Here is a 27779-nt window from a genome sequence, read left to right on the forward strand (position 1 = left end):
GCCTCACTGTGTAGAAAATGCAATTGCACAGATATGGCTACATCTCCAGGGCTCTCCATTTGTTTTCCTGATCTAATTTAGGCCCTCAGTTATTCTTATGCTCATAAACTTCTTACAAGAAGTGAATTACTATATTTTAAAAACAAACCAACAAACAAAAAACCCACCACTATCAGGATAGGCATATGCTGCAACTGTGAGATCATATTGTAACTCTTGTCCAACCAAACCCCTTCCTTCCTACCCTTTTTTTGGGTTATCTTTATTTGCTGTTTTGCACCTAACATTTTAAATTGTGTGTGTTTCATGGCAGGGAGCTGGTCGGACTTCTTCTGTGAGGCCTTGTCTACAAAGAAAAGTTTCACAACTCCCCCCAGCACACCCTGTCCCCCAATGTGGGTGCAATTATACCAATATAAAGGTCCTTTATACTAGTATAGGTATTCCTGTATAAGCTATACTGGTTTAAGGCAGATTTATACCAGTGTAACTGCATCTACACTAAAGGTTGTACCAATATAACTGTTTCTCTCTCTCTCTCTCTCTCTCTCTGAGGCTATGTCTACACTACAAAATTAGGTCGGATTTATAGAAGCCGGTTTTATAGAAACCGGTTGTATGCAGCCGATTGTGTGTGTCCCCACCTAAAATGCTCTAAGTGCATGAAGTCGGCGGACCGCGTCCACAGTACCGAGGCTAGCGTCGACTTCCGGCGCATTGCACTATGGTACCTATCCCACAGTTCCCGGAGTCTCCGGCGCCCATTGGAATTATGGGTTGAGATCGCAATGCCCGGATGATGCAAAGCAGTGCCGCGAGGGGTTCTGGGTACATTGCGTCAGGCCCCTCCCCCGCCGTCACAGCAACGGCAGACAATAGATTCGCGCCTTTTTACCTGGGTTACCTGTGCAGACAACATACCACGCCAAGCATTGAGCCCGCTCAGCTCAGCTCACCGTCACCATATCTCTTCCGGGTGCCGGCAAACGTGGGACTGCATTGCTAAACAGCAGCAGCAGCTTACTGCCTTTTGGCGGTAGACGGTGCAGCATGACTGGTAGCCTTCATTGGCGATCTGGGTGCTGGCAGCTGTGGGGCTGGCAGCCGTAGGTCTGCATTGCACCAGCCCCTTGCCTTTTGGTAGAAGATGGTTTATTACGACTGGTAACCGTCGTCGTCGTACTGCAGTGGCTGTCGATCATGGGCACCCGGGCAGACAATGATGGTTATCAGTCGTAGTATGCTATTTTCTGCCAGGCGCCCTGTTGGCTCATTGCACGTTAGCAGAGTCGTAGTATGCTATTTTCTGCCAAGTGCCCAGTATTGTCTGCTAAGCACCCAGAAGAGGCCTATGGCGATCTGGGTGCTGGCAGACATGGGGCTGGCAGACGTGGGGCTAGATTGCTACACAGCAGCAACCCCTTGCCTTTTGGGCAGTAGATAGCATATTACGATTGGTATCCATCATTGTCATATTGCAGTGGGTATCAGATCGTGCAATAGACCTGAAGGCTTACTGCCAAGCACCCAGAAAATGCCGAGGGCTATCAGTCATGCTGCACCGTCGTCTTAAGATGTAAAAAATAGATTTATTCTGCATTCATTTGCTTCCCCCCTCTCTCCTGCTAAACCCAGGCTTTTGAGTTCAATCTTTAGGGGGGGGGCATTCTGTGTGACAGTTGTTTGTGTTTCTCCCTGATGCAAAGCCACCTTTCTTGATTTTAATTCCCTGTACCTGTACGCCATGTCGTCACTCACCCCTCCCTCTCTCCCTCCCTCCCTTCTTCCCCTGGTCCGTCAGATACTACTTTCGCGCCTTTTTTCAGACCAGACGCCATAGCCAGCACTGGGATCATGGAGCCCGCTCAGATCACCGCGGCAATTATGAGCACTATGAACACCACGCGCATTGTCCTGGAAAACATGCAGAGCCTCCTGGACATGCCAAAGCCAAACCAGGACCAGCTGAGGAGGAGGCGATTGCAGCGCGGCGACGATAGTGATGAGGAAATTGACATGGACCTCTCACAAGGCACAGGCCCCAGCAATGTGGAAATCATGGTGTTACTGGGGCAGGTTCATGCCGTGGACCGCCGATTCTGGGCCCGGGAAACAAGCACAGACTGGTGGGACCGCATCGTGTTGCAGGTCTGGGACGATGCTCAGTGGCTGCGAAACTTTCGCATGCGTAAGGGCACTTTCATGGAACTTTGTGACTTGCTTTCCCCTGCCCTGAAGCGCCAGAATACCAGGATGAGAGCAGCCCTCACAGTGGAGAAGCGAGTGGCGATAGCCCTGTGGAAGCTTGCAACGCCAGACAGCTACCGGTCAGTCGGGAATCAATTTGGAGTGGGCAAATCTACTGTGGGGGCTGCTGTGATCCAAGTTGCCAGGGCAATGAGAGACCTGGTGATATCAAGGGTAGTGACTCTGGGAAACGTGCAGACCATAGTGGATGGCTTTGCTGCAATGGGATTCCCAAACTGTGGTGGGGCGATAGACGGAACCCATATCCCTATCTTGGCACCGGCGCACCAAGCCACCGACTACATAAACCGCAAGGGGTACTTTTCAATGCTGCTGCAAGCCCTGGTGGATCACAAGGGACGTTTCACCGACATCAACGTGGGCTGGCCGGGAAGGGTACATGATGCTCGCGTCTTCAGGCAGTCTCTTCTGTTTCGAAAGCTGGAGGAAGGGACTTTCTTCCCGGACCAGAAAATAACCATTGGGGATGTTGAAATGCCTATCGTGATCCTTGGGGACCCAGCCTACCCCTTAATGCCATGGCTCATGAAGCCATACACAGGCAGCCTGGACAGTAGTCAGGACCTGTTCAACTACAGGCTCAGCAAGTGCCGAATGGTGGTGGAATGTGCATTTGGCCGTTTAAAAGCGCGCTGGCGCAGCTTACTGACTCGCTCAGACCTTAGCGAAAAGAATCTCCCCATTGTTATTGCTGCTTGCTGTGCGCTCCACAATATATGTGAAAGTAAGGGGGAGACATTTATGGCGGGGTGGGAGGTTGAGGCAAATCGCCTGGCCGCTGATTACGCGCAGCCAGACACCAGGGCGGTTAGAGGAGCACAGCAGGGCGCGGTGCGCATCAGAGAAGCGTTGAAAACCAGTTTTGTGACTGGCCAGGCTACGGAGTGAAACTTCTGTTTGTTGCTCCTTGATGAACCCTCTGCCCCTCCCCCACCACCCTGTTAACTCTACTTCCCTGCAAACCAACCACCCCACCCTCCCCTACTACCCTCCCCCCTTCGAGCACCACTTGCAGAGGCAATAAAGTCATTGTTACTTCACATTCATGCATTCTTTATTAATTCAGCACACAACTAGGGGGATAATTGGAAAGGTAGCCCGGGATGGGTGGGGGAGGAGGGAAGGAAAAGGACACACTCCAATTTAAAACTTTAAAACTTATTGCTATGGAAATCATCTAGGGTGGAGTGAGTGGGTGGCCGAAGGCCCCCCCACCGTGTTCTTGGGCGTCTGGGTGAGGAGGCAATGGGACTTGGGGAGGATGGCTGCTGGTTACAGAGGGGCTGTAGCGGCGGTCTCTGCTCCTGCTGCCTTTCCTGCAGCTCAACCATACGCAGGAGCATATCACTTTGATGCTCCAGCAGCCGGAGCATCGACTCTTGCTTTCTGATTACAAGTTGACGCCACCTCTCCTCTTCAGCCCGCGTTTCAGCACGCAACTTCTCCTCTTCAGCCCGCGATTCAGCACGCCACCTCTCCTCTCGCTCATATTGGGCTTTTTTAAAATCAGTCATTGACTGCCTCCACGCATTCAGCTGTGCTCTGTCAGCGTGGGAGGCAGTCTGAAGTTCAGTAAACATTTCGTCACGCGTCCTTCGCTTCCTTCTTCGAATATTCACTAGCCTCTGCGAAGGAGTAAGATTTGCAGCTGGTGGAGAAGGGAGAGGTTGTTAAAAAAGATACATTTTAGAGAACAATGGGTAGACTCTTTCACGTTAGATTTTGCTGTTCACAACATCACACAGCACATGTGCTTTCGTTACAAGGTCGCATTTTTCCTCTTATATTGAGAGTCTCCTGGTTTGGTGTGAGAGATCACTCACGCAGTGCCAGGACACAGATTTCAGCTTGCAGGCAGCCATGGTAAGACATATAGTCTTTGGGCTTTTTTAACCTTCTTAACATGTGGGGATGGTTTCAAACAGTTCTGCCCTCATTTCCCATACCAAGCACCCGTGCCATTTAAAATGGGTTTGCAATGTAAAAGGAGGGGCTGCGATTTCAGGTTTAACATGCAGCACAAACCCAACTAACTCCCCTCCCCCACACACCCAATTCTCTGGGATGGTCACTTCAACCCTCCCCCCCACCGCGTGGTTAACAGCGGGGAATATTTCTGTTCAGCAGACCAGGAAGGGGCACCTCTGAATGTCCCCTTAATAAAATTGCCCCATTTTAACCAGGTGACCGTGAATGATATCACTCTCCTGAGGATAACAAAGAGCGATAAGGAATGGATGTTGTCTGCATGCCAGCAAACACCGGGACCATACGCTGCCATGCTTTGTTATGCAATGATTCCAGACTACGTGCTACTGGCCTGGCGTGGTAAAGTGTCCTACCATGGCGGACAGGATAAGGCAGCCCTCCCCAAAAACCTTTTGCAAAGGCTTTGGGAGTACATGAAGGAGAGCTTTCTGGAGATGTCCCTGGAGGATTTCCGCTCCATCCCCATACACGTTAACAGACTTTTCCAGTAGCTGTACTGGCCGCGATTGCCAGGGCAAATTAATCATTAATCATTAAACACGCTTGTTTTTAAACCATGTGTAATTTTTGCAAAGGTACACTCACCAGAGGTCCCCTGTGTGCCCTCAGGGTCTTGGGTGAGTTCGGGGGTTACTGTTTCCAGGTCCAGGGTGACAAACATATCCTGGCTGTTGGGGTAACTGGTTTCTCCGCTTCCTTGCTGCTGTGAGCTATCTATGTTCTCTCCATCCTCATCTTCCTCGTCCGCCGAACCCGCTTCCCCGTTTCCAGAGAGGGACTCATAGAACACGCTTGGGCTAGTGGTGGCTGCACCCCCTAGAATGGCATGCAGCTCCGCGTAGTAGCGGCATGTTTGCGGCTCTGCCCCGGACCTTCCGTTTGCGTCTCTGACTTTGTGGTAGGCTTGCCTTAGCTCCTTAATTTTCACGCGGCACTGCTGTGCATCCCTGTTATGGCCTCTGTCCTTCATGGCCTTGGAGATCTTTTGTAATGTTTTGCCATTTCTTTTACTGCTTCGGAGTTCGGCGAGCACTGATTCATCTCCCCAGATGGCGATCAGATCCCGTACCTCCCGCTCGGTCCAGGCTGGAGCTCTTCTGCGATCCTGGGACTGGGACTGGGACTCCATCACGGTTACCTGTGCTGATGGGCTCTGCATGGTCACCTGTGCTCTCCACGCTGAGCAAACAGGAAATGAAATTCAAACGTTCGCAGGGCTTTTCCTGTCTACCTGGCCAGTGCATCTGAGATGAGAGTGCTGTCCAGAGCGGTCACAATGAAGCACTGTGGGATAGCTCCCGGAGGCCAGTAATGTCGAATTCCGTCCACACTAACCCAATTCCGACCCCCTAAGGCCGATTTTATCGCTAATCCCCTTGTCGAGGTGGTGTTAGGAAACCGGTTTAAAGGGCCCTTTAAGTCGACAGAAAGGGCTTCGTAGTGTAAACGTGTCCAGGCTTAAGTCGATTTAACGCGGCTAAAGTCGACCTAAACTCGTAGTGTAGACCAGGCCTCACACACTCACTCTCTCTCTCTTAACCTAAATAGGTGTCTCAGTACAAACTGCATAGTAAAAGCACCAAGAACATTTCTCAGTGCTCTAAAAAGTTCCTTAGCTCTTTTTTGAGTGAGGGAATGGGGGAATATGCCACCTGTTGAAAGTGCCTGGGCCAAATTTTTCTTTGTGAATATCCTGTTATGTTCTACAACAGGGGTTCTCAACCTTTTTCTTTCTGAGGCCCCCCCAACATGCAATAAAAACTCCATGGCCCACCTGTGCCACAGCAACTGGTTTTCTCCATAGAAAAGCCGTAGCTGGCATTAAGGGGTAGCAAGCAGGGTAATTGTCTGGGGCCCCTGCAAAGCTAAGTTTGGCTTCAGCCTCGGGTGGTGGGGCTCAGGGCCCTGGACTTCAGCCCTGTGTGGTGGGGCTTCAGCTTTTGCCCTGGGCTCCAGCAAGTCTAACATTGGCCCCCCTGAAACCTGCCCGTGGCCGCCCAGGAGGCTCCGGACTCCTGGTTGAGAACCACTGTTCTACAGTACAATCAATGCTTTTCTTGGAATCCTAACTTTTAACATAGGGTTCCACTCTTAAAAGTGATTAAGTGATACCTGTTACTCAGCAGACCAGCTTCTTGTACGTCTTTGGGGGGGGGGGGGGATGCGCGCGGGGCTCAGGAAACAACAAGGGTGGGGGGGTTTTTGGGGGGGGGCGGCGTTCTTTTTGTGTTTTGGTAGGTTGGGTTTTTACTACTTCTGTTAGTCTTCCAAAAGAAACAGCTTAGAGAGAGTGAGCTGCAATCTGTTGTACATCTTGAATAGAACTGTTCAATAAGTCCCAATATTTATGCCTGTTCAAACCTATTGGAAGGCAATAGTTGTGTAACCTTTGGGTGGGTAGAGCTCACTTCATTGTCCTTCTTCAGTGCCTAAAAAAACTCAACTCCCATAGAAAAGCAGCTGGAGACCCAGAATTCAGTCTCTAAGGATTTTCAGAAAGGATGCACAGGGTCAACCTCCCCACATTCAAGTCCCAAAAAGAACAAAAGGGATTAACTTAATTAAGTACCAACTTTCTAAATGTTATGATAAAGAAACATAATTAATAATAATAAATAACTTAATGTTTACAGCATGACATGGCTATTTTATAATTCACATACATTACCTTCACAATTATACATAAACATAAATAAAAAAAACAAATTAAATCTAAACAGGTCAATCCCCACAGAAACACAGTGAGAAGGAACTCAGAGTTCCCAAAAGCTTAGGTTGAGTTCACCTAAGGGCAGGTCTTCACTACGGGGGGGTGGGGGGGGATGTCGATTTAAGATACGCAAATTCAGCTACGCGAATAGCATAGCTGAATTCGACGTATCGGAGCCGACTTACCCCCCTGTAAGGACGGCGGCAAAATCAACCTCCGCGGCTTCCCGTCGACAGCGCTTACTCCCACCTCCGCTGGTGGAGTAAGAGCGTCGATTCGGGGATCGATTGTCACATCCCGACGAGACGCGATAATTCGATCCCCGAGAGGTCGATTTCTACCCGCCGATTCAGGCGGGTAGTTTAGACCTAGCCTGAGTCTCAGGGTATGTCTACACTACGAGGGTAATTCGATTTTACTTAAATCGAATATGTGGAATCGATATTGCAAAGTCGAACGTGTGTGTCCACACTAAGGACACACTAAGGACAGTAATTCGACTTTGTGAGTCCACACTAACGGGGCGAGCGTCGATATTGGAAGCGGTGCACTGTGGGCAGCTATCCCACAGTTCCCTCAGTCCCCGCTGCCCATCGGAATTCTGGGTCGAGCCGCCAATGCCTTCTGGGTAAAAAAAATTTGTCGTCATCCGTCCGTCACTAACGCCCTCCCTCCCTCCATGAAAGCGCCGGCGGGAAATCAGTTCGCGCACTTTTCTGGTCAGTGACAGCGCGGACGCCACAGCACTGCGATCATGGATCACGCTGCGACCATCGCTGCACTTGTGGCCGTTCTCAACACCTCGCAGCTTATCATACACCTTTCCCTGAGGCAGATGAAGAGTAATCAGGCGAGGAGGCTACGACACCGCCGTGATGGCCTGAAGTCGGAGAGTAGCACAGAGCTGTCAGAAACCACGAGCCCCAGCGCCCAGGACATCACGTTGGCAATGGGGCATGTGGATTTTGTTGAACGGCGATTCTGGGCCCGGGAAACAAGCACGGACTGGTGGGACCGTATAGTGCTTCAGGTCTGGGATGAATCCCAGTGGCTGCGAAACTTTCGCATGCGGAAGGGGACTTTCCTCGAACTTTGTGAGTTGCTGTCCCCTGCCCTGAAGCGCAAGGACACCCGCATGCGAGCAGCCCTGACTGTCCAGAAGCGAGTGGCCATAGCCCTCTGGAAGCTTGCAACGCCGGACAGCTACCGGTCAGTCGCGAACCACTTTGGTGTGGGCAAATCTACCGTGGGGGTTGTTGTCATGCAAGTAGCCAAGGCAATCGTGAAGGTACTGCTCCCAAAGGTAGTGACCCTGGGAAACGCGCAGGTCATCATAGATGGCTTTGCCGCGATGGGATTCCCAAACTGCGGTGGGGCTATCGATGGGACTCACATCCCTATCCTGGGACCGGACCACCAGGCCAGCCAGTACATCAATAGAAAGGGCTACTTTTCAATGGTGCTGCAAGCACTGGTGGACCATCGGGGACGGTTTACAAACATCTACGTCGGATGGCCGGGCAAGGTTCATGACGCTCGCGTGTTCAGGAACTCTGGTCTGTTTAGACGGCTGCAGGAAGGTATTTACTTCCCAGACCACAAAATAACTCTTGGGGATGTGGAGATGCCTACAGTCATCCTCGGGGACCCAGCCTACCCGCTAATGCCCTGGCTCATGAAGCCCTATACTGGCGCCCTGGACACAGAAAAAGAACTGTTCAACTACCGTCTCAGCAAGTGCAGAATGGTGGTGGAGTGTGCTTTTGGCCGTCTCAAAGGGAGATGGAGAAGCTTACTCACTCGCTGTGATCTCAGTGAAACCAATATCCCCATCGTTATTGCAGCTTGCTGTGTGCTCCACAATCTGTGTGAGAGCAAGGGGGAGACCTTTATGGCGGGGTGGGAGCTAGAGGCAAATAGCCTGGCTGCTGATTACGTCCAGCCAGACAGCCGGGCCATTAGAAGATCCCAGCGGGACGCCCTGTGCATCCGGGAGGCTTTGAAAGCTAGGTTCCTGAGTGAGCAGGGCAACCAGTGACTTTTCAGTTTGTGGACAGAAAAGCTGAACCTGCCCCCGTTTCTTTACCCAGTTCATTTTGACTATCCTCTCCAGTTACATACCCCCTTCACCCCCTTCCCCTTCCCAAAAAATAAAATCATTTCGATTTTGTTAATGAACACCGTTGTCTGTATTGCTGTTTTCGCGGGAATATTTTAAACCGGGGACGCAGACTGTGGCGGGGGGCGGGTTCAGTGTTCTGATGCAAATGATGCTTCTAAACTACCGGAATGACAGGCTCCGCACTGGTGGACTGGTTATTTCAATGGAGCCTGCCAGCACTCCTGGTGGGGACTGTGTGTGTGTGTCGGCTATGTGACTTTCTGGCAGGGGGGGTAGGGTTACATATCCCCTGCTGCGTGGATCTGTGAGCCAGGATAAGGACCGCTGCATAAGATCTGTAACCGCCCCCCCCCGCCACAAAGTCACAGAGCAACCCCCCCCCCCCCCAGAACATGAAAAACACCTCCCAGACTGACCAGGGTAACCAGTGACTGCACTGTGTATGTGTCCTGATGCTGGACCTGACACCGCCTCTCTACCCTGCAAAAGGTCACTGTCCTGTCCAATTACCAAGCCCCTTCCCCCCCTCCAGACAGACTCTCCCTCAAAAGAACCTGACTGAAACAGTAATGAACAGAAACATATTTTTTATTAACAACCAGACAGGAAACTGGGGGGTGAAAGTCGGACGGGGGCTTGGGTGAGGCGGGCAGGAAAGGACTTTTCAAATTTTGGGGAATGACAGCCTTCTGGTGCTTGAGCAGTCTGCAGGGGTGGAGTGAGAGTTTTCACGGACTCTGCCACCCCTCCTTCTTTGGACTTTGGGAGAGGGAGGTATGGGACTTGGTGGCGGGGGACTGCGGTTCCTGATAGACTGCTGCGGGGCTCTGTCCTCCTGCCTCCGTTCCTGCAGAACATCAACAAGGCGCCGGAGCGTGTCCGTTTGCTCCCTCAGAAGTCCAAGCAGCGTTTGAGTCGCCTGCTGGTCTTCCTGCCCGCCACCTCTCCTCACGTTCCATGAGTGTCCGGTGCATTTGTGACAAATTCTCCCTCCACTGATTCTGCTGTGCTGCCTGGGCTCAGGAGCAGCCCATTAGTTCTGAGAACATGTCCTCTCGCGTCTTCTTCTTTCTCCGCCTAATGTGCGCTAGCCTCTGGGAGTGTGATGCCAAGCTGGGTTAGGAGACAGTTGCAGATGTGGCTGTGGGAATGAGGAAAAGGCAGTGAATTCCTCCAAAAGATAAATGTGGTTGTGAATCAAGAACATAGTTTTTCTCTGTGAACAAGACCATGAACCACACCTATCACATGCGCACTCCGGACAAGGTCGAATTTTCGAACCTCGCCTTCAGTGCCTGGGCTTTTGCACTGCCAATCTGGGAAGCGGGGCAGGACACGGTACTCTCTGTAGCAGGCAAACATGGTAAGCCGTAGACTTGTGGCTGCTTAAAACTGTAGGAGTACCACTGGCCTCCTTTCACATTGAAAGCACTGCCAGTCTGTGCTGCCAGCAATCGGCCAAGCAGGAACTCTGGCCCTGTCCCACCCCCTCACGGATGAGCCAGGGAAAGATCCCTGTATGCTGCCCCTCTCCCGCCCCCACCGCGTGGCTGTAAACCAGCGGTCACAGTTCTGTAAAGGAACTTGTTGCAAGCAGTCCCAATACTAACAGTCCCCTACCTAATTCAAAGCAGGTCATCATGAGCGACATAACTCTCATGAGGATCCCGGACACCGAGATCCAACGGATGCTTCGAGAAAGCCTGCAGAGACCGGGGCCCTATGCCGCCATGCTATGCAAGGCAATGATACCGGAGTACCTGCTTGTCTCCTGGCGCGGGAACGTCTCCTACTTCGGAGGACCAAGTAAAGCCGCTCTCCCCAGGAACCTGATGAACAGGCTATCCCACTACCTGCAGCAGAGCTTTGTGGAGATGTCCGTGGAGGACTACTGCTCTATCCCCGGACATATAGACAGGATTCTAATATAGCTGCAGTAGCAGGCACTAAAGAGTGGAGCAGCTTGGGCAGCACAATCATGCAGAACCGGACACTGTTTGATTTTTTTTTAAATAGTTGTTACTGATTACTTAAGCGCCCAGGGGGAAGAAATCATGATTCACAGATTGTTCTTAGTATTAATATTCAAGTTTTGTAAAAAATAAAGGTTAATATGTTTAAAGCACTTACCGCTTGATCCTTCGCCTGAATCTGTGTCCAGGTTACATGCTGGGGAGGGTTGGTAGGGGATCTCTGTAACGGTGATGAAGAGCTCCTGGCTGTCGGGGAAATCAGCTTGGTAAGCGCTGTCGACTGCCTCGTCCTCCTCATCTCCTTCCTCCTCTTCCCCGTCCGCTGAGGAACCGGCCGTGGACAATATCCCATCCTCAGAGTCCACGGTCAGTGGTGGGGTAGTGGTGGCGGCCGCAGCAAGGATGGAATGCAGTGCCTCGTAGAAACGGGATGTGTGGGGCTGGGATCCGGAGCGTCCGTTTGCCTCTTTGGTCTTCTGGTAGCCTTGTCTCAGCTCCTTGATTTTCACGCGGCACTGCGTTGCATCCCGGCTGTAGCCTCTCTCTGCCATGGCTTTGGAGATCTTCTCGTAGATCTTAGCATTCCTTCTTTTGGAGCGCAGCTCTGAAAGCACGGACTCATCGCCCCACACAGCGATGAGATCCAAGACTTCCCGATCAGTCCATGCTGGGGCCCTCTTTCTATTAGATTGCACGGCCATCTCTGCTGGAGAGCTCTGCATCGTTGCCACTGCTGCTGAGCTCACCTCGATGTCCAAAGAGGAACTGAGATTCAAACTGCCCAGACAGGAAAATGAAAATGAATTCAAATTTTCCCGGGGGTGTGGCTGGTCAGAGCATCCGAGCTCGGACTGCTGTCCAGAGCGTCAACAGAGTGGTGCACTGTGGGATAGCTCCCGGAGCTATTACCGTCGATTTCCATCCACACCTAGCCTAATTCGATATGGCCATGTCGAATTTAGCGCTACTCCTCTCGTTGGGGTGGATTACAGAAATCGATTTAAAGAGAGCTTTATGTCGAACTAAATGGCTTCCGGGTGTGGACGGGTGCAGGGTTAATTCGATATAACAGCGCTAAAGTCGACATAAAAGCCTAGTGTAGACCAGGCCTCAGAGGCTTTGATCACCAAATCTGTAGTCTGCTGAGTCAAAAGCAACATCTTCCCTCCACTTGCTTGTAGGAATTTCAGTTGGAATCCAGGCAGACTCTTCCTCTTCTAAAATCACTGTTAGCCAGTCAGCTAACTGATTAATCAATCACTCAGTTAAAAGATTTAAAAAAAAAATTGTTACAAGAAAATACAAAACTAAGAATAGTAAAATATAAATGACTTTCTCCACATTTAAAGAAAAGTTGGTGAATCATACTAGTTGAGACAATTTAACTAAAACAGTTCGGCTAAAATCAAACACCATTCAAAGTATACAATTAAAATAAATTATTTTTTCCTCCCAATTTTCCCTTTCTATAATTAACCCTGCCCATGGTTCCCTGTCGGAGGGTTAACAATATCACTCACTAACCTGCTGCAAAATGCTTCAGAGTTAGGGAAATCAGCCTGCTTTCTGCTCCCGGGCTTAGCTTCTCCCAGCCCACACAGTTCACATGGCCTTTTGCAGAGCAGCAGCCCTGATGGCTTGCCCTCATTGAGTCCCACCACAGCAACAGGGAACTTATTGGAGCAAACCCAAAAACTACCACACCCAATTCCAGAAACGTCTGGATGTGGAGTGCAACTCTGCTAGCAACAATGACCCAGATACAACTCACTCCTATCCAGTCTCCCTCTGCCCCCCTCCCCCCCATATATCTCTTCAAGAGATATCTCTCTCTTAGGCTCGTGGGTTAGAGTTGCACAGGTGAAACTTAGGGCAGAATTGGGGCTCAGGGAAAGTGGGTGAAATTTTAATGGCCTGTGGTATACAGGAGGTTAGGCTAGATGATCTAATATCCCTTCTGGCCATAAACTCTATGCATCTGTGAATTTGGCTTGAAGAACTTTTAATGGTGATATCATTAAGTCTCACTAACAAGACTCTACAGATTTTGTTGCTAGCTGTAAGTTTTTTATAATTAACATTTGACATAGATATGCCACCCTGTTGATTAGCAGTAATGCACTAGAACTCATTTCTCTTTAAACAGTGTTGTTATAAAAGTGAATTGAATGCTCTGTAACATCATGCATATTTACAGGCAGTGATTGAAAATTGGTGGTTATGTGGAGTCTGACTGGTCTTCTACTGAGAAAAAACGAGATTTGACTTTTTTGTCTAGTGATTTGTTTTATCTTTACTCTTTTTCAGGTTTGTTCTCTCCCCCTCCCCTCCCCCCTTCCTAAATAGCCAAGGTCAAAAGAGGCATGTTGACATGTCTTATTACTTTGATTTCCTGTCTCTAACAGCACTGGAAATGTTTGAAAACCTGGCTTTATAAAATAATGTTGATTCTGAAAAAAGCATGTTTGGAAGCTGCTAATATATTTATGCCTTGTAAAATTTCCTCTAGATGAATACTGGCAGAATCACCCTGAACTCCATGACATCCCAATATACTATGCCTCCTCTTTGGCAAAGAAATGCATGGCAGTGTATCAGACATATGTAAATGCTATGAATGACAAGATCCGCAAGCAAATCAACATCAACAATCCATTTGTTTTCAAACACATTAGTAATCTGAAGGTGAGTGTAAATAAAGGGTGTCTCATGACAGAAGTAAGATGTATCAAATACTTTGCATTTACATGAGGTTTAGTGTGTAGGTGTACTTTCCTAGGAATTTAAGCCTTTGATTGATTTAGAGTTTTATAACTGAATCTTTCAGTATAAATCTGCCTTCTCCTATTAATGATATCTTTGTTATTTCAAACTCCATTCTGTAATGCTGGATGGGTTATGCACATCCAGCCTATGCTGCTTAATTTCCACAGAAATCCCAAGTATGGCTTCCCTATAAGGTTTTCTGGCTAACCTCTTGAGTGCATGCCCACTGCCTAACATTACATTTCACTGGGATCTCTCCTATTTTACCCCTGAGGCCATTCTGCACCAAAAAAATAAAAGTTCTGCTCACAATATTTTAAAATTCTGCAAATTCTGGATGCACTGGGGTTGGGCGGATGGGGGAGTTAGCTCCCTATACAGAGATCCCTCCCCCGGCAGCTGAGGAGCGATGGGTGCAGGAAGCTTGGGGGTGGGGGTGGGGGTGGGGAGTTTGCAGAGCTTCCTACAGCCAGGGGAGAAATCTGGGAGTGGGTCTGATGCTGGATGCCATGCAGAGGAAGAGGAAGTCCCGTCATTCCCAACCAGGACTAGCAGCTGAGCCTGGCACAGGGTAGGAGCCACCAGCCAGGTCTTTCCCAGTCCTGCCCCTTGCCCCACAGTGATTTACCTCTCTGATGGCTGCCCTGGGCACCTGAAACATACTGCTGGGGAGGGTTGCATGACCACTTTTGTGACTTCCGTTTGCTTCCACATCAGAAAGTCATTTTTCTGCAGGGAAGCAAAGAAATTTGCGGGGGACATGAATTCTGTGCAGTGGCGCAGAATTCCCCCAGTAGTACTCTTTGGGTGGTGGGGCCACTGCTATACTTGTCTGACCTTAGAACAGGTACTTCAACTGAACGTTTATGGGGGATTTAAGTTTCGTTTCTGGAACAAATATAAAATCATACTCTTGCCTAATATAAGGCTTTCTTTGGAGTGTATCTGAAATAAATAAATAAGGCAGCGCTAACCATACTTCCGTAATTTAAAATATTCAAATATATAAATTAATTATTTCATACAGTAATAGCAGTAGTTGTACTGAGGCTATCTCATCTGTCTACCTGATATGCTTAAGTTTGGTGGGGTGGGGAGCATTCCCTTACTCTTCCTTCTTGAAGAGATCCATAAAATGTCCTTTATGGGCAAAGGTGGGAGGAACGCTGTCAAAGAGGTGACTTCCATGAGGATGAAGTGTGATCTTTTTGCATGTGGATCAGGGGATGTAGTCAGGCTCTACTTATTTTAACCAACTATACAAACTGATGTTCTTGCTTTTTGTTTTGTAGAGTATGGATCACTTTGATGACATTGGCCCCAGTGTCGTTATGGCTTCCCCAGGTATGATGCAGAGTGGCTTATCCAGAGAATTGTTTGAGAGCTGGTGTACTGATAAGAGAAATGGAGTAATAATAGCAGGGTACTGTGTTGAAGGAACACTTGCCAAGGTGAGTTATTACCATTTGACTGTCATGGTAGTTAGTTTATATGTTACGTTAAAAGGAGTGATCCCTGGTTGGATTATTTATTTGAACTTGTTAAACAATAAGTTTGTTGTCATGTATGGATGACTGAATACAACCAAAGCCAATTGTACCCTGCAAAAACAAATGAAATGTCCAGTAAAATTGAAGATAATCTTCAGTAACAGTCTATTCTTAAATGAAAAAATCTTTCCATATACTATTAAAAAATTAGCAGGTAGCTTGTCCCAAGAAAGTGTGATTAACATACTTCTCCCCTTCACTCCTCCCATGTGGTCTTTCAATTTTTTGCCCTTATCCTGATCCCACTCGAGTCAATGACTGAACTCCCACTTACATCAGAGATCAGATTGGGATACCTAGCACTTCCACTTGCTTTGAAGTTGCAATCAATAAAGGATCTCAGAACCCAATTCTGCAATCGGAGATAGATACACATACCTTGTATTGATTTCAGTGAGAGTTATGGTCATATGTATTAGGGCCAAGTTCAGTCCTAAATGTTCTGTGCAAGGACAGGATGCAAGTATGTGTTTAATTTTTTTATGACTGATCCCAGGTATGTATAATGTATATGTTTTATAATGTATATTTGTTCAACTATTTACCACTTAAACCAACAGCAGATAGTTAGTTATTTTTCTGGTTCTGAAAAGTGAAAAACTGGATATATTGTAGAAGATTTTTCAAATACCTTGTTTATCGAAAGGAGTACTTTTCTTTTGTGACAGCACATAATGTCTGAACCTGAAGAGATCACAACTATGTCAGGGCAGAAGCTCCCACTGAAGATGTCTGTAGACTACATTTCTTTCTCTGCTCACACGGATTACCAACAAACCAGCGAGTTTATCAGGGCACTGAAACCTCCGCATGTGGTTAGTGTGCATGTTCATTATTTCTTAGGAATATAGGTTGTGTCATTGGTTCATCAAATCTAGTATAGTGCCTCTGGCAGTGCCCAGTCCTTGCTGCTTCAAAGGTAGGCAAAATACTTCTCACCATGCTACACCAGCAAAATTTAAATACCTGGTTGATTTGCAGCACTGCTGTGGATGTGTTGTGGTGACTTCCCTGAGATGAGGTTACTCTATACCCTGTTGCGGCAGTTAAGTTCTATGTATGTGGCTACTTATAAGATACACTACAGAACAAATACAATGTGGCATCTAGTCACTGTTGCCAAAGTGAATCATGGAATAGATGGGTTTCCAGATATTTTGGAAGAATAAGCAGGAGGTTATTTAGTAAAAATTATTTGCGATGGAGTTTGTTCCAAGTGACCAGGGCAATGCGAAAGGAGGTGTAGCGATGCCACTGAAGACAAGGGGAACAGTCAGGGAGAAGCTTGAGCAAAGCACTGGGAGCAGGAGGCAATGAGAGCAGGGACAGAGTTATAAGGTGCTTTGAAAATGAGAAGTAGAATTTGGAACCTAGAATAGGGAGAAAAGGAATATCTGTGCCAGCAGCTCCTCTCAAGAAAGGGAGAAGCAGAGGAAAAGGAAGCTGAACTTGGCAGAGATATTTATAAGCTTATTCATGTTAATGAAGTTTAAAGTTTAAATTCATGAGCAGTTCATGAATCTATATGCATACGTGTGCCTTGCATACAAATGTATATAAACATGGCTAACTGTGACTTTTCTAGTTAAACTGAAGAACTTTATAAATTCCTTTTTCATAACAAAATACTAGCAGTTAGTCCATGTATTAAAATAAGTGAAATCTATGTAGATTTTTGTACCTGCACTCATCGTGGTATCTGAGCACTTTTATAATGCAAACTATAATGGATAGAATACAAAGGCAAATGTGGAACTGACCACAGTGTAGTACAGTTGACATTACCTATATTGGTGGCCCAAGACAATTATATATATTTTTAAACATGATGCACAGGAAAGCAGCAACTTTCTTGGATGATTTATTTAATAAAGTGCACCTGTTTTGAGAGCATACCCCTTATTAAGTGTGAAACTGTCTCTTGTAGATTTTAGTGCATGGTGAGCAGAATGAAATGGCCAGATTGAAAGCAGCATTGATACGAGAATATGAGGATAACGATGAAGTTCACATAGAAGTTCACAATCCTAGGAATACTGAGGCTGTGACATTAAACTTCAGAGGAGAAAAACTTGCCAAGGTATACGATTGATGTTTTCTTAACCATAGCACATCTTTGATGAGGGTTATGTTTTTCCTTCAAGAATATGCCTGCTTTTAATCAATTTCAGATTGTGTTTCTGGACGACTTCAGTATACTATGAGAGGGACATAGTGTAAACACTATTTTTTTTCAGTCTGCCACTGTCTGTGCTGATACGGACAAGTCTGCCAATGCTTTCAGTCTCTTGATCTCATTCCATATGGAACGTGTTCCAGGACAGCAGCCCTAGATAATCTCTTAACAAAGAATAGTACACTAATCTCTGTAGTGTCAGGTCACTGACATTTATGGAATGAATGATGTAACAGATTTCATTTGCAATTTAGGAAACCATTAGTAAAATCCCACACACCTCAAAAAGACCCTGTGTGTGTAATATAAAAAATACAGAAAAAGAGAGAGAGAAAAAATAAACGACTATATATTTTGGCTGGATTAAATAACACTTGCTGACTCCATTCAGACACTCTCTTAAAATTAACATTCTTGAATGTCTCCCATCTCTAGATACTTTAGGGATGGGATGACACATGTTAAAAATGGGATTATCCAGCAGAAGATATTATATGCACTGGTTACTTTTTCTGCTTTTTGGAACATGATAGTGAAACTACAAAGGGAATCCAAAGATAATATATTTTACCTAAAGATCTTTCTTGAAAAACAAAGATTTAAATTTGGATATAGTAGGTATTCTTGACAGTTAATGAATCTCCAGTGTTCTAGACTCTCTTGCAGAATGAAGGGAGTTATGACAAATGACAACTTTATTTGATGCAATGTTAAATCTTGCAATAAAAGCTGTGAATATTGGACTAGCTGAGAGCAACTGTGCACAAGTGACCTTACAGTGGTACATATAGAAAAATATATTCATCAATCAGCATTTTTCATTTATTCCCCCCCAAAAATCTATTGTAGACACTGTTTTGATAGTTTGTCCGAAATTGTTATATAACCAACTTTCTCTCTGCTGAATACAGCCTTTAATTTTTTTTAAATGTTACATAAAGATTTAAAGAAGGAGTTTTTGAAAAATGAATAAATGGTATTCATTAAGCATCTGATCCCACTCCCAACAAAATCAATGGCAAAAATCACATAGACTTCCATGGGGCAGGATCAATTGACCTCTTCCAGCCGGTTGACCAAGTATTTCTAGACTCAGAGGTGGGTGGAGTATATAGCGTATACTCAATATGCACACATACATTATTTGTATGCATGCTCTTCTGGAAATAATCCTCATAGAATATGTCTACTTAAAGGTTATCTGTATGATTCTAGGTATATTATTATTTTTTTGGTAGTAGATATTTATACAAACCGCTGCACTCTCACACAGCACTTTAGAGATGTTTTTTTTGAAAGGCAAGGTTCTTGTCTTTGAAGAGCTTACAATCTAAATTAGGAAAATATAGAAAGAAAATGAAGGTAATGACATATAATGTACATTAGTTTGTACAGAGAATCTATAATAGTGAAGGTAATCTCTGGACTTCTGTATCTATGAATTCCCAGCATCCCTCTCTAGCAGGTGCAGTCCTAAAACTTGCATCATAATACACATTGTGCTGTTCTTGAAGGACATAATAGTTACCTGCAAGGGTTATGCTAAAAGTCAGACGCTTGTTTGTAAGATTTCAGAAGTGGAAAAGCATCTATGGCTGCTGTTTAAGATATAATTGGTGTTGAATTGTAATAAAAATACCATAGTAAGAGCCTGAGAAATCTGATCCACAGGCTTCCTTGTTGTTCTGCCAGTTAGTGACACCAAACACCATAAACAAAGGAGATGAAAAATGTGTTGATAGTACTTATGATGTCGCTTGCTTTGGCTGAGAAACTAGAAAGTCTGCAGCTCTGATTCTTTATGGGAATCAGTTGACCATATATATACTTCTCATCACTTGTGTGTTAAGTAGACCATGCATGTATGTTCTATATGACAGCTGTTGTAAATGAAATATGTCACAAGATTTGAATATCATTCTGTTCTCCAAATCTCTCTGTTGTGTTGTGCCTTTGAAATGTGCTTGCTATCAAAGATAGCCATGTTGTGAGCTTCCAGTGGTGATATCATCTTCAGTTGTTTAAAAAGGAGCCTGCATTTCATCTGCAGAGTTAACCTCCAGCCACCACAGCTTCAGTTTTCCCTGTAACAATTTTGATTTTTCTCTTTTCGACAGGTGATGGGGTTTTTAGCAGATAAAAAGCCAGAGCAAGGACAGCGTGTTTCAGGGATCCTGGTTAAAAGAAACTTTAACTATCACATCCTTTCTCCATGTGACCTCTCAAGTAAGTGAAGATGACATACTGTCGTGCTCAGTAACTAATCTGAGTTTCCTGTTTTAAAGGCAAAAGATGTATAGGACCTTATATTTGATGCATTATGTTTCTACAATCTCTGTGTGATCAGTAATTGGCTGACATCAATTTTTAAACTTTTATTTAGGCTCAGTGTGGGGAAAAGTTGCTTGATATGGGTTATTTACAGCAGTACAGGAATGTTTGTAATATGAAATACCTGTCAGAGACCATTCAAACTGATAGAGAGGGTTTATGGGTAAAGAACACTGGCATTTGTAAGCTTTCTGCCACTATTTTCCTTTCCCTCCTGCAATGGCAGATGGTAACCTTAAGCCTTGGACTGAATCTATGAATTAAAGACCAGCATTTTGTTTTTGTTTTTTGTATGGCCTTAACCTATGCACCACTTGCCCTGCCACACATCTGAGTTTTCATTGTGTATAACTGGACAACATTGTAAAGTTTGGGTTTGGTATGGTGCAAGGAATGGTGCATAAATAGAATCAACAACAAACAATTACAGCTTTCAGAACAACTTCTCAAACCTGAATTTGCAGAAAGTCTGAAACGAGGTTGAGACCGACGAAGTTAACTGCTCCGTTCATTTCAGTGGGTGAAGTCTGTCACCTTCAACAATTTCACAGCTGATCGCATTAGCAGAAACATCAAACTAATATGTTTACTTGTCATAGTTGGATTTGGGGGTAGATATTAAGGCGGGGCAGTAGGGCAACTAGTTGCTATCGTTGGTTGCTGGAGTGAGAAACAAGGAATTCAAACCCTTCCTCTGTCCCTGCCCAAAAACGGAGAGAGAAAAAAATGCATTCCCTCCCTGGTACCAAAAACCAAAACCACCTCCCATTCCTGTATGGGTGTCAAAAATACCATAGATGGTGGAGGTGGGCCCTGGCCAGTTGTCGAAGCAAGCTTTCCCATGACAGCTTCTAAAATGCATTTATTAGTTTCCAGTACAAAAATTTTCAGCAAATTGAAAACTTAAAATGTGCAGAAAGCATTATTTGAATTAAATGTATTCTCAAAATAAATAATACAAGGAACAATAAGTTGATTGAATAGGACAGTGAGGACAAGGGGACTTGTAGGAGACAGTGCATCCCTGCTGCATAATTTACATCTAATGTGCCACATAAAATACAGGGCCTTGCCCATGCCTTAATTACAGACCCAATCTTCTTCTTGTAAACGGCATCTGGGTTTTTTGTTTTGTTTTTCTGTTTTCTGCCAACTGTATGTAAACTTTTGGAACCAACAATAGCCACCATTTCTCAGCACTGAAAAATCTATTTTTTAGAAAGTATCTTTTAAAGGACTAACTTCCTTTTCTTTTTTAATTCCTTCAGATTACACTGATTTGGCTATGAGCACTGTAACACAGACACAAGCCATTCCGTATTCTGGCCCTTTCAATCTGCTTTATTACCAGCTACAGAAACTGACAGGTGTGTGCATTTGAAAAGAGATGTTCAAGATCTATTGTCATTTCTTTAAAGGTTTTTGTTTTGTTTTAATTCTATTTCTTGGGGAAATCTGAGTGGTAAATTCTGCTATCCTCTTACTAACTAAGCTATTAATAATTTATTGCAAATTTTCACAAGCTTCGTTAGATTCTCACTGGCATCCTTCTCTTGCCACTAGAAGTCGTCTCCAAGGCTGTCTCTACACTGCAAGCCAGTAATGTGATTCCCCTACTAGTGTGCAGTGAGCTAGCATGAGTATAAATAGTAATGTAACCACAGTAGCACAGGTAATGGCAGCAGAGGCACGGCTGAGCCATGCCGAGTACAAACCCGCCTGAAACTGGTGGCAAGGTTGCCCTGCCTCCCAGTTGCCACAACTCTCCCTCTCCCGGCTTCAGAGGCGCAACAAGCACTGACCCACCATCCAACTATATGGAGGCTCCTTCTGATGTGTTAGTCTGTATTTCTAGTGCTTTTTTTCTTTAACTTTGTAGACAACATATGTATAAAAGCTTAAGGAATTTGATCCTGGGGTTCATAATTATTTGAGGAAGAAGTGATTAACCAAAACAGGAAGCACACCTTCCCAAATTGTCAGTGAAATAGTGAGCAAATTATAAGTCCTGCCTTTTGGATGCTGCTTGCTGAGACACTTACTCCAGAATGAGAAATGGGTATAAAACAAGGGCAAAGAAAATCAATTTTTTTTTTCTTCCTTGGCAGCTTAGTAAGTGTATTGTACATCCACTGGGATGGGCTAAAAATGATAGTCATATATCTCACCATTTACTTAGTTTCCTCTTGAGAAAAGAATCAGTCAACCTTAAAGTCTAATTTTTTTTTAGAAGATAAAGATAGAAGCAGGTTGTTTATTTAATTGTAAATATTTTAGTTAAAATAATGGAAGATGTGTCTAAATCTCCTAGATTTCTTTGACAATCTCAACCTTTGTTTGTTGTATCTGACTGCATGATTTACATTCATTTAATTCTGAGGCTCTTCGGGCCACTTTACTATTTGCTTGGCTACTTTACAATTCCATACATTACTTTTTACACAAGAAAATATTCTTACAATGTGTTGTTTTCTACACAGGTTATAAAACTTGGTATTTGTGAGATCTAGCATCTTTCTAGCAGTCTTCACTAACAAGGTTAATTGTGCCCAGATACTTAACACAATTAATATTAACAACAAGGGAGAAGGGCCTCGAGCCAGAATAGGGAAAGAACAGGTTAAAGAATACTCAGACAAGTTAGATGTATTCAAGTTGGCACGGCTTGATGAAATTCATCCAAGAGTACTTAAAGAACTAGCCAACCCAATCTCTGAACCATTAATGATTTTCTTTGAGAACTCATGGAGGATGGGTGAAGTCCCGGAGGACTGGAGAAAACAGTAGCTATATTGAAAAAGGAAGACCCAGAAAATCACAGACCAGTCAGCCTAGCTTTGATATGTGGAAAAATACTGGAACAAATTATTAAACGATCAGTTAGTTCAGACCTAGAGGATAAGACAAGTAATAGTGCTCCCAGCACTGGTAGCTACACCCCTCGTGGAGGTGGGTTTTTTAGAGTGCTGGGAGACCTCTCCGCCAGCGCTCTGCCACGACCACACAAGCCACATTAAAGTGCTGCCAGTGTAGACTAGCCCTGAGGTAGCTCCACATCAGAATATCCTATAGCCCAGTGGTTAGGGCACACACCTGAGAAGTGGGAGATCAGAGTTCAAATCCTTTCTCCCCTTCAGGTGAAGGAGGGACTTTGAACCAGTTATGAGGGAGGTGGCATCACTACACCTACTTTCTTTGTGAATTTAGCACTAAACTGCTTTTTTCTACTGGTGTGCTTTAGTTAATGCACTGCACTATTAAAACATATCAACTAGAACAGCTAATATGGCCAGTATTACACACTAAAAAGCCAAAAAGTGTCATGGAGTGTGTGGAGGAGTATGTGTTTGAGGGGGAAGAAATGGATTGCATATATATGGCCCACACACTCTAAAACAGAGAACCCCACTGAAATAGAAGGGTTTTAAATCCTTCAGCATTTGTTTAAACCAGATATATTTTCCTGTGCAAATATAGGTACTCTGATTTATAATAACTTTTGTTGCTATGTAATTTGCTCTCATTAAGCAATTTTTGCCACATTGTAGGTGATGTAGAGGAAATTGAAATCCAGCAAAAGCCAGCCTTGAAAGTTTTCAGAAATATTACTGTGATCCAGGAACCTGGCATGGTGGTATTAGAGGTAAGTGTGAAAAGGAGGAGAGAGAAAATTTCCATTCCCTGTTTTGTAGAAACCAATGTCACGGACAGTGGCTTTGGTGCTGAGTTAAATGAGAGATCATTAAGTTATTTGTGCTGGGTATCAAGTTAAAGGTGTAAGGTCACTGGTAAAGTTTCCTTCAGTGATCATCTTACTCTGATATGTGTCATTTTAAAATGTTTATTTCACTTCTTCACTGCAGTTAGATACCCCAGGAGGTTTGATGTGTAAGCATAACCATTCTTGCCACTAGTATTAGAGAGAAACTTTACTAACACCTTTCTGAGGAGGCACTTGCCTATCAGTGCTAGTCATTAACTAGCACTGTAGAAATGCTTTAAAAGTAATAGAGCAATTCTATAGTGGTCCAAATTTCAGACCCAGTGCCATATTCTCCCTGGCAAATAGTAGTTGAAAATAATGCCAAGACTATGTTCATTTCCCGAAGAAGCGTCTCAGATCGTTTGATAGTAATCCCTCTAGTGTGTCCAAAGAGAGTGAAAACAAAGGAGAAGGAGTCTCTGGAATCCGAGAATGTGTCATGGTGAGGAATGGAGAACTTCTAGGTGACTCCATTTTCAATTCACAAAGTTATATTTATTTTTAAAATTAATATAGTGCAAAATGTATCCAAGGCTATGGAAGTTAGCCTCTTCAGCACAAATCAGAGTATAGAGTCAAGAGAATTTCATGGCTGTTATGACATTTTTATGTTGTATTATTCATTCAGTCCAGATTATGCTATTACCAGAGTATTATTATTAATTATTATTATTTTTCAGTGGGTGGCAAATCCTGCAAATGATATGTATGCAGACACTGTAACAACAGTGATCCTGGAAGTTCAGTCAAATCCCAAAATACAGAAAGGTATTACATTTAATTTGTGTGTATTTAATTGTAGGATACTCCTTAGCATCTCTGCTGTTGAGAATCTTAGCAGACTTCTTACATTATGATAAATTTATTTTCATTATGAAGCAAAACACTTATTAATGAGCAAACAGACTTGCTGTTTAAAAACAAAACCGATTTGATTTGCATTGTTGGTTAATTGGATTCTTTTATATGTAAATGGCAACTTGTGCATTAATATATGGAAAAATTACAGCCATATTATTACAGAACAGATGAAGTGTTTACATGTACAAAGCTAAAAGAAAGCAAAATTTAACATTGTAAGTGATTCACGGTACCACATCTAAATATTTATTTTAGCCTCTCCTTTGAAAGTCCTGATTAGTAGTGTTTGTATTTTGCCTAGTTTTAGATATATACCCATTGACATCAGTAACCAAATAGCATTACTAGGTCATAACAGAATTATTGTATCAGATGCTGGATGTGAGGTTGCTGATTAGCTCAAGTAACAAAGCAACTTTGCTGGGACTAATAGTGGTGGTGTCTTATGACTAGTTTCATATATGAGCCTGTATTTTATTGTATTCATGAACTGGAACAGGGACTGCATGATGGATTGAAATGTACTGGTGAAGTTGTTTTCAGTTAGTAGAAAGTATGAAGAATGGTGTGACACTCCAAGAGGATGAACATTTATGGGGACTGTGCAGCATGATGGTAGTAGAAATTTAAAGTTGGATAAATAACAGTAATGCACATTGGCAAAAATAGTCTAAAAGTTCTCATATCCTCTGTGGTCTGTACTATATACTCTTTGCCAATACAAACCTTTATGCTTGGAACACATAAATTCTTCTTCACGTTAAGGGCCAAACCAAATTTTGCCTTCATATGCTCTTGCTCATCTATGAAAATTGATGAGAGCTGTGTGTGTATCTGAGAGCAGGATATGGTCCCCAATTTTGGACATAATCACGTAATTTGGACCAAAATTTTGGTCCTTGGGGAAGGAGGAAATGTACAAAATGTAATATTTACAACCTATGTGTAGGTTTTTGTTTTGTTTTTTAAAATAATAGATGCTATTTTGTTTTACCTTAAGCATTCCCTGCTGTACTTGCAGCCTATTATAGTGGAGTGCCAGCACTGCTATAGTTAAGGTTAAAATGAGCTTTCTTTTTAAAGTTTGATTCTAAGTGCTCTAACATCTGTATGATTACTTGGATTGCCTTGACATTTGGTGTGCCTCATAGAGGTGTGGGGTTAGGTTATACTGACCCAAGTTTCTGGCTATTTGACTAGGGGGTACCCTAGAAACAGCACACTTCCTCCCTTGGAAAAGAAACAGCTTTTCTTAAAGCTGACATGTTTTATCAATGGTTTTTTTTGCACAGGTAGGGTTGCAATCATCACACTGGGGTCTCAGACACTTAAGAGTTACCCCAACAGAGGGCATGCCACCTACTAGCCCCTTAGAGGAAATCAAATCACAATCTCATTAGTCAAAGAGTTTGGTTCTCCAGGTAGGCATTCACAAGCACTTCTTAAGCCATATCTACACTACACAGTTTGGTCGACACAAGTTATGTCTGCAGAAAGCTGCTGTGGTTAGTATATCGCTTGTGCAAGTGCATACTTAGCTCCTTGTGTTGGTGCTGTGTGTACTCACCAGGAGTGCTTGTGCCAATGCGCAGTGTGGTGCACCATGGGTAGGTATCCCAGTGTGCAACCCACCACCATCCAGCGCACTGTCTTTTGGGAAGTTTTGGCAATGCATGATGGGGCAGAAACTAGTCACATGGGGGTGACTGGGAGCAAGGGGATAACGTCCCAGAGTGCAAGTGTCTCCATCCCATAATTTCATCTATATATCCCATAATTTTCACGCCTTGTTTAAAAATCTCACAAACCCATGCAGTCCTCGCTGTCTGCCTACTCTGGCAGAAGCATGGAACCTGCACAGCTCTGCACTATTGTCCTGAGCATTGCAAGCACAGGATACATGATCCTCCAGTATTTGCAGAGCCATAAGAAGAACTGAATCAGCCGGGAACATGATGATTTCCTGGAAGACAGATTGCTGTGGGACAAAGCAAGAACCAATTCCAGGTTGTTGATGGCATTTGTAGAGCAGCTGCAGATGGTGGAGAAACAAGCTCTGACTGGTGGGATCGCCTCCTAATGCAGGCTTGGGATGATGAGCAGTGACTGCAGAACTTTCAGATGTGCAAGGCCAGGTTTTTCTTCGAGTGCTTGTTCATGTTGATGTTCATGTTGATTCCATTCTAGGTGAGCGTGCGCCCACATGCGCCGCCATCAGAGATTTTTGCCTTAGCGGTACCTGTAGGGCAAGCTGTGGCACCCTCTAGAGTGCCACGCTCATGCCATGGTATATTAGGCACTACTGGCCCATGTCCTCTCAGGTCCTTCTTACTGCCTGTGGTGTCAGTCGGAGCGCCTCTCTTGCTTGACAAGAGCTAGCGGTTTTCTTCCCTTGGACTTCGTGCCTTCGGGCCTCTTGTACATTGTTGATAGTGTTAAGAAGTTATTAAGTAGTTCTTAAGTGTTTGTTAGTTAATAGTCAGGGTCCCAGTGGGGACTTTGCCCCAGAGCGGGGCATGCCCCGGGCTCCCGGGTTTAAGCCCTGCTCGGACTGCAGCACGCCTATGCCTGTGAGTGACCCCCCGTTACAGCTGCCTTAAGTGCTTGGGGGAGTCGCACATTAAAGAGCGTTGCCAGATCTGCAGGAACTTTCGGTCCTGCACCCAAAAGGAGAGGGATATTCGCCTCATGGCTCTCCTGATGGAGTCCGCCCTCCACCCGGCTTCCGAGCCTTCTACGCAGGCCGCACCGAGCGCCTCTGCCTCACTGGCCTCTTCCCGACAGCGATCACCGTTGCCTGTACCGAAAATGAGGGCTAAGAAGCACTCTCCGGCACCGAGCAAGAAGGCCCAGAGGTCATCCAGGAAAGGACCTGGGCCTGCTCGCCAGCCTTCGCCGGAGCCGTGTGAGCATGCCTCCACGGCTGGGGCTCTTAGCCCCTTTAAAGGTCTGCCACTGACTCCTGGGAGCAGTATGGGACTCGCAACCCTGCCTGCACCATCGTCATCCCAAGCCCAGGCGCAGAGAGAGCATGTCTCCACCTGCCTCTATGATGACTTCGGTGCCGCAGGGCAGGCTAAGGCTTCCCGAAAGGGCAAGCCCGCCGTTAAGGCCCCTCAGCAGGTGGGGGAGCACCGCCAGTTGCCGGAGAAGAAACAATGGTCACCACTGCATGGAGGATCCCAAGGCAGGTCCTACTCTCATCCCTTGGTGTCCCAATCTCATTGTCGGTCAGCCAGACCCTCCTCCTGGTCTCCTCGGCGCTACTCT

At 45.1% G+C, this 27779-nt stretch overlaps 1 protein-coding gene across 1 annotated transcript in view; it reads left to right on the plus strand.

Annotated features, from left to right (window-relative positions):
• CPSF3 (cleavage and polyadenylation specific factor 3) overlaps positions 1 to 27779 on the plus strand; it is a 65550-nt gene that overhangs the window by 32480 nt on the left and 5291 nt on the right. The window contains exons 8-15 of the mRNA XM_026655346.1: positions 13572 to 13747; positions 15121 to 15279; positions 16047 to 16193; positions 17306 to 17458; positions 19672 to 19780; positions 21154 to 21252; positions 23434 to 23528; positions 24329 to 24416. Coding sequence (XP_026511131.1) covers positions 13572 to 13747; positions 15121 to 15279; positions 16047 to 16193; positions 17306 to 17458; positions 19672 to 19780; positions 21154 to 21252; positions 23434 to 23528; positions 24329 to 24416 — 1026 coding nt within the window. The remainder of the gene's footprint in view (positions 1 to 13571; positions 13748 to 15120; positions 15280 to 16046; positions 16194 to 17305; positions 17459 to 19671; positions 19781 to 21153; positions 21253 to 23433; positions 23529 to 24328; positions 24417 to 27779) is intronic.

This window comes from Terrapene carolina, unplaced genomic scaffold, assembly GCF_002925995.2.
Source record: "Terrapene carolina triunguis isolate 2854851 unplaced genomic scaffold, T_m_triunguis-2.0 Scaffold42, whole genome shotgun sequence".
Classification (NCBI taxonomy): Eukaryota; Metazoa; Chordata; order Testudines; family Emydidae; genus Terrapene; species Terrapene triunguis.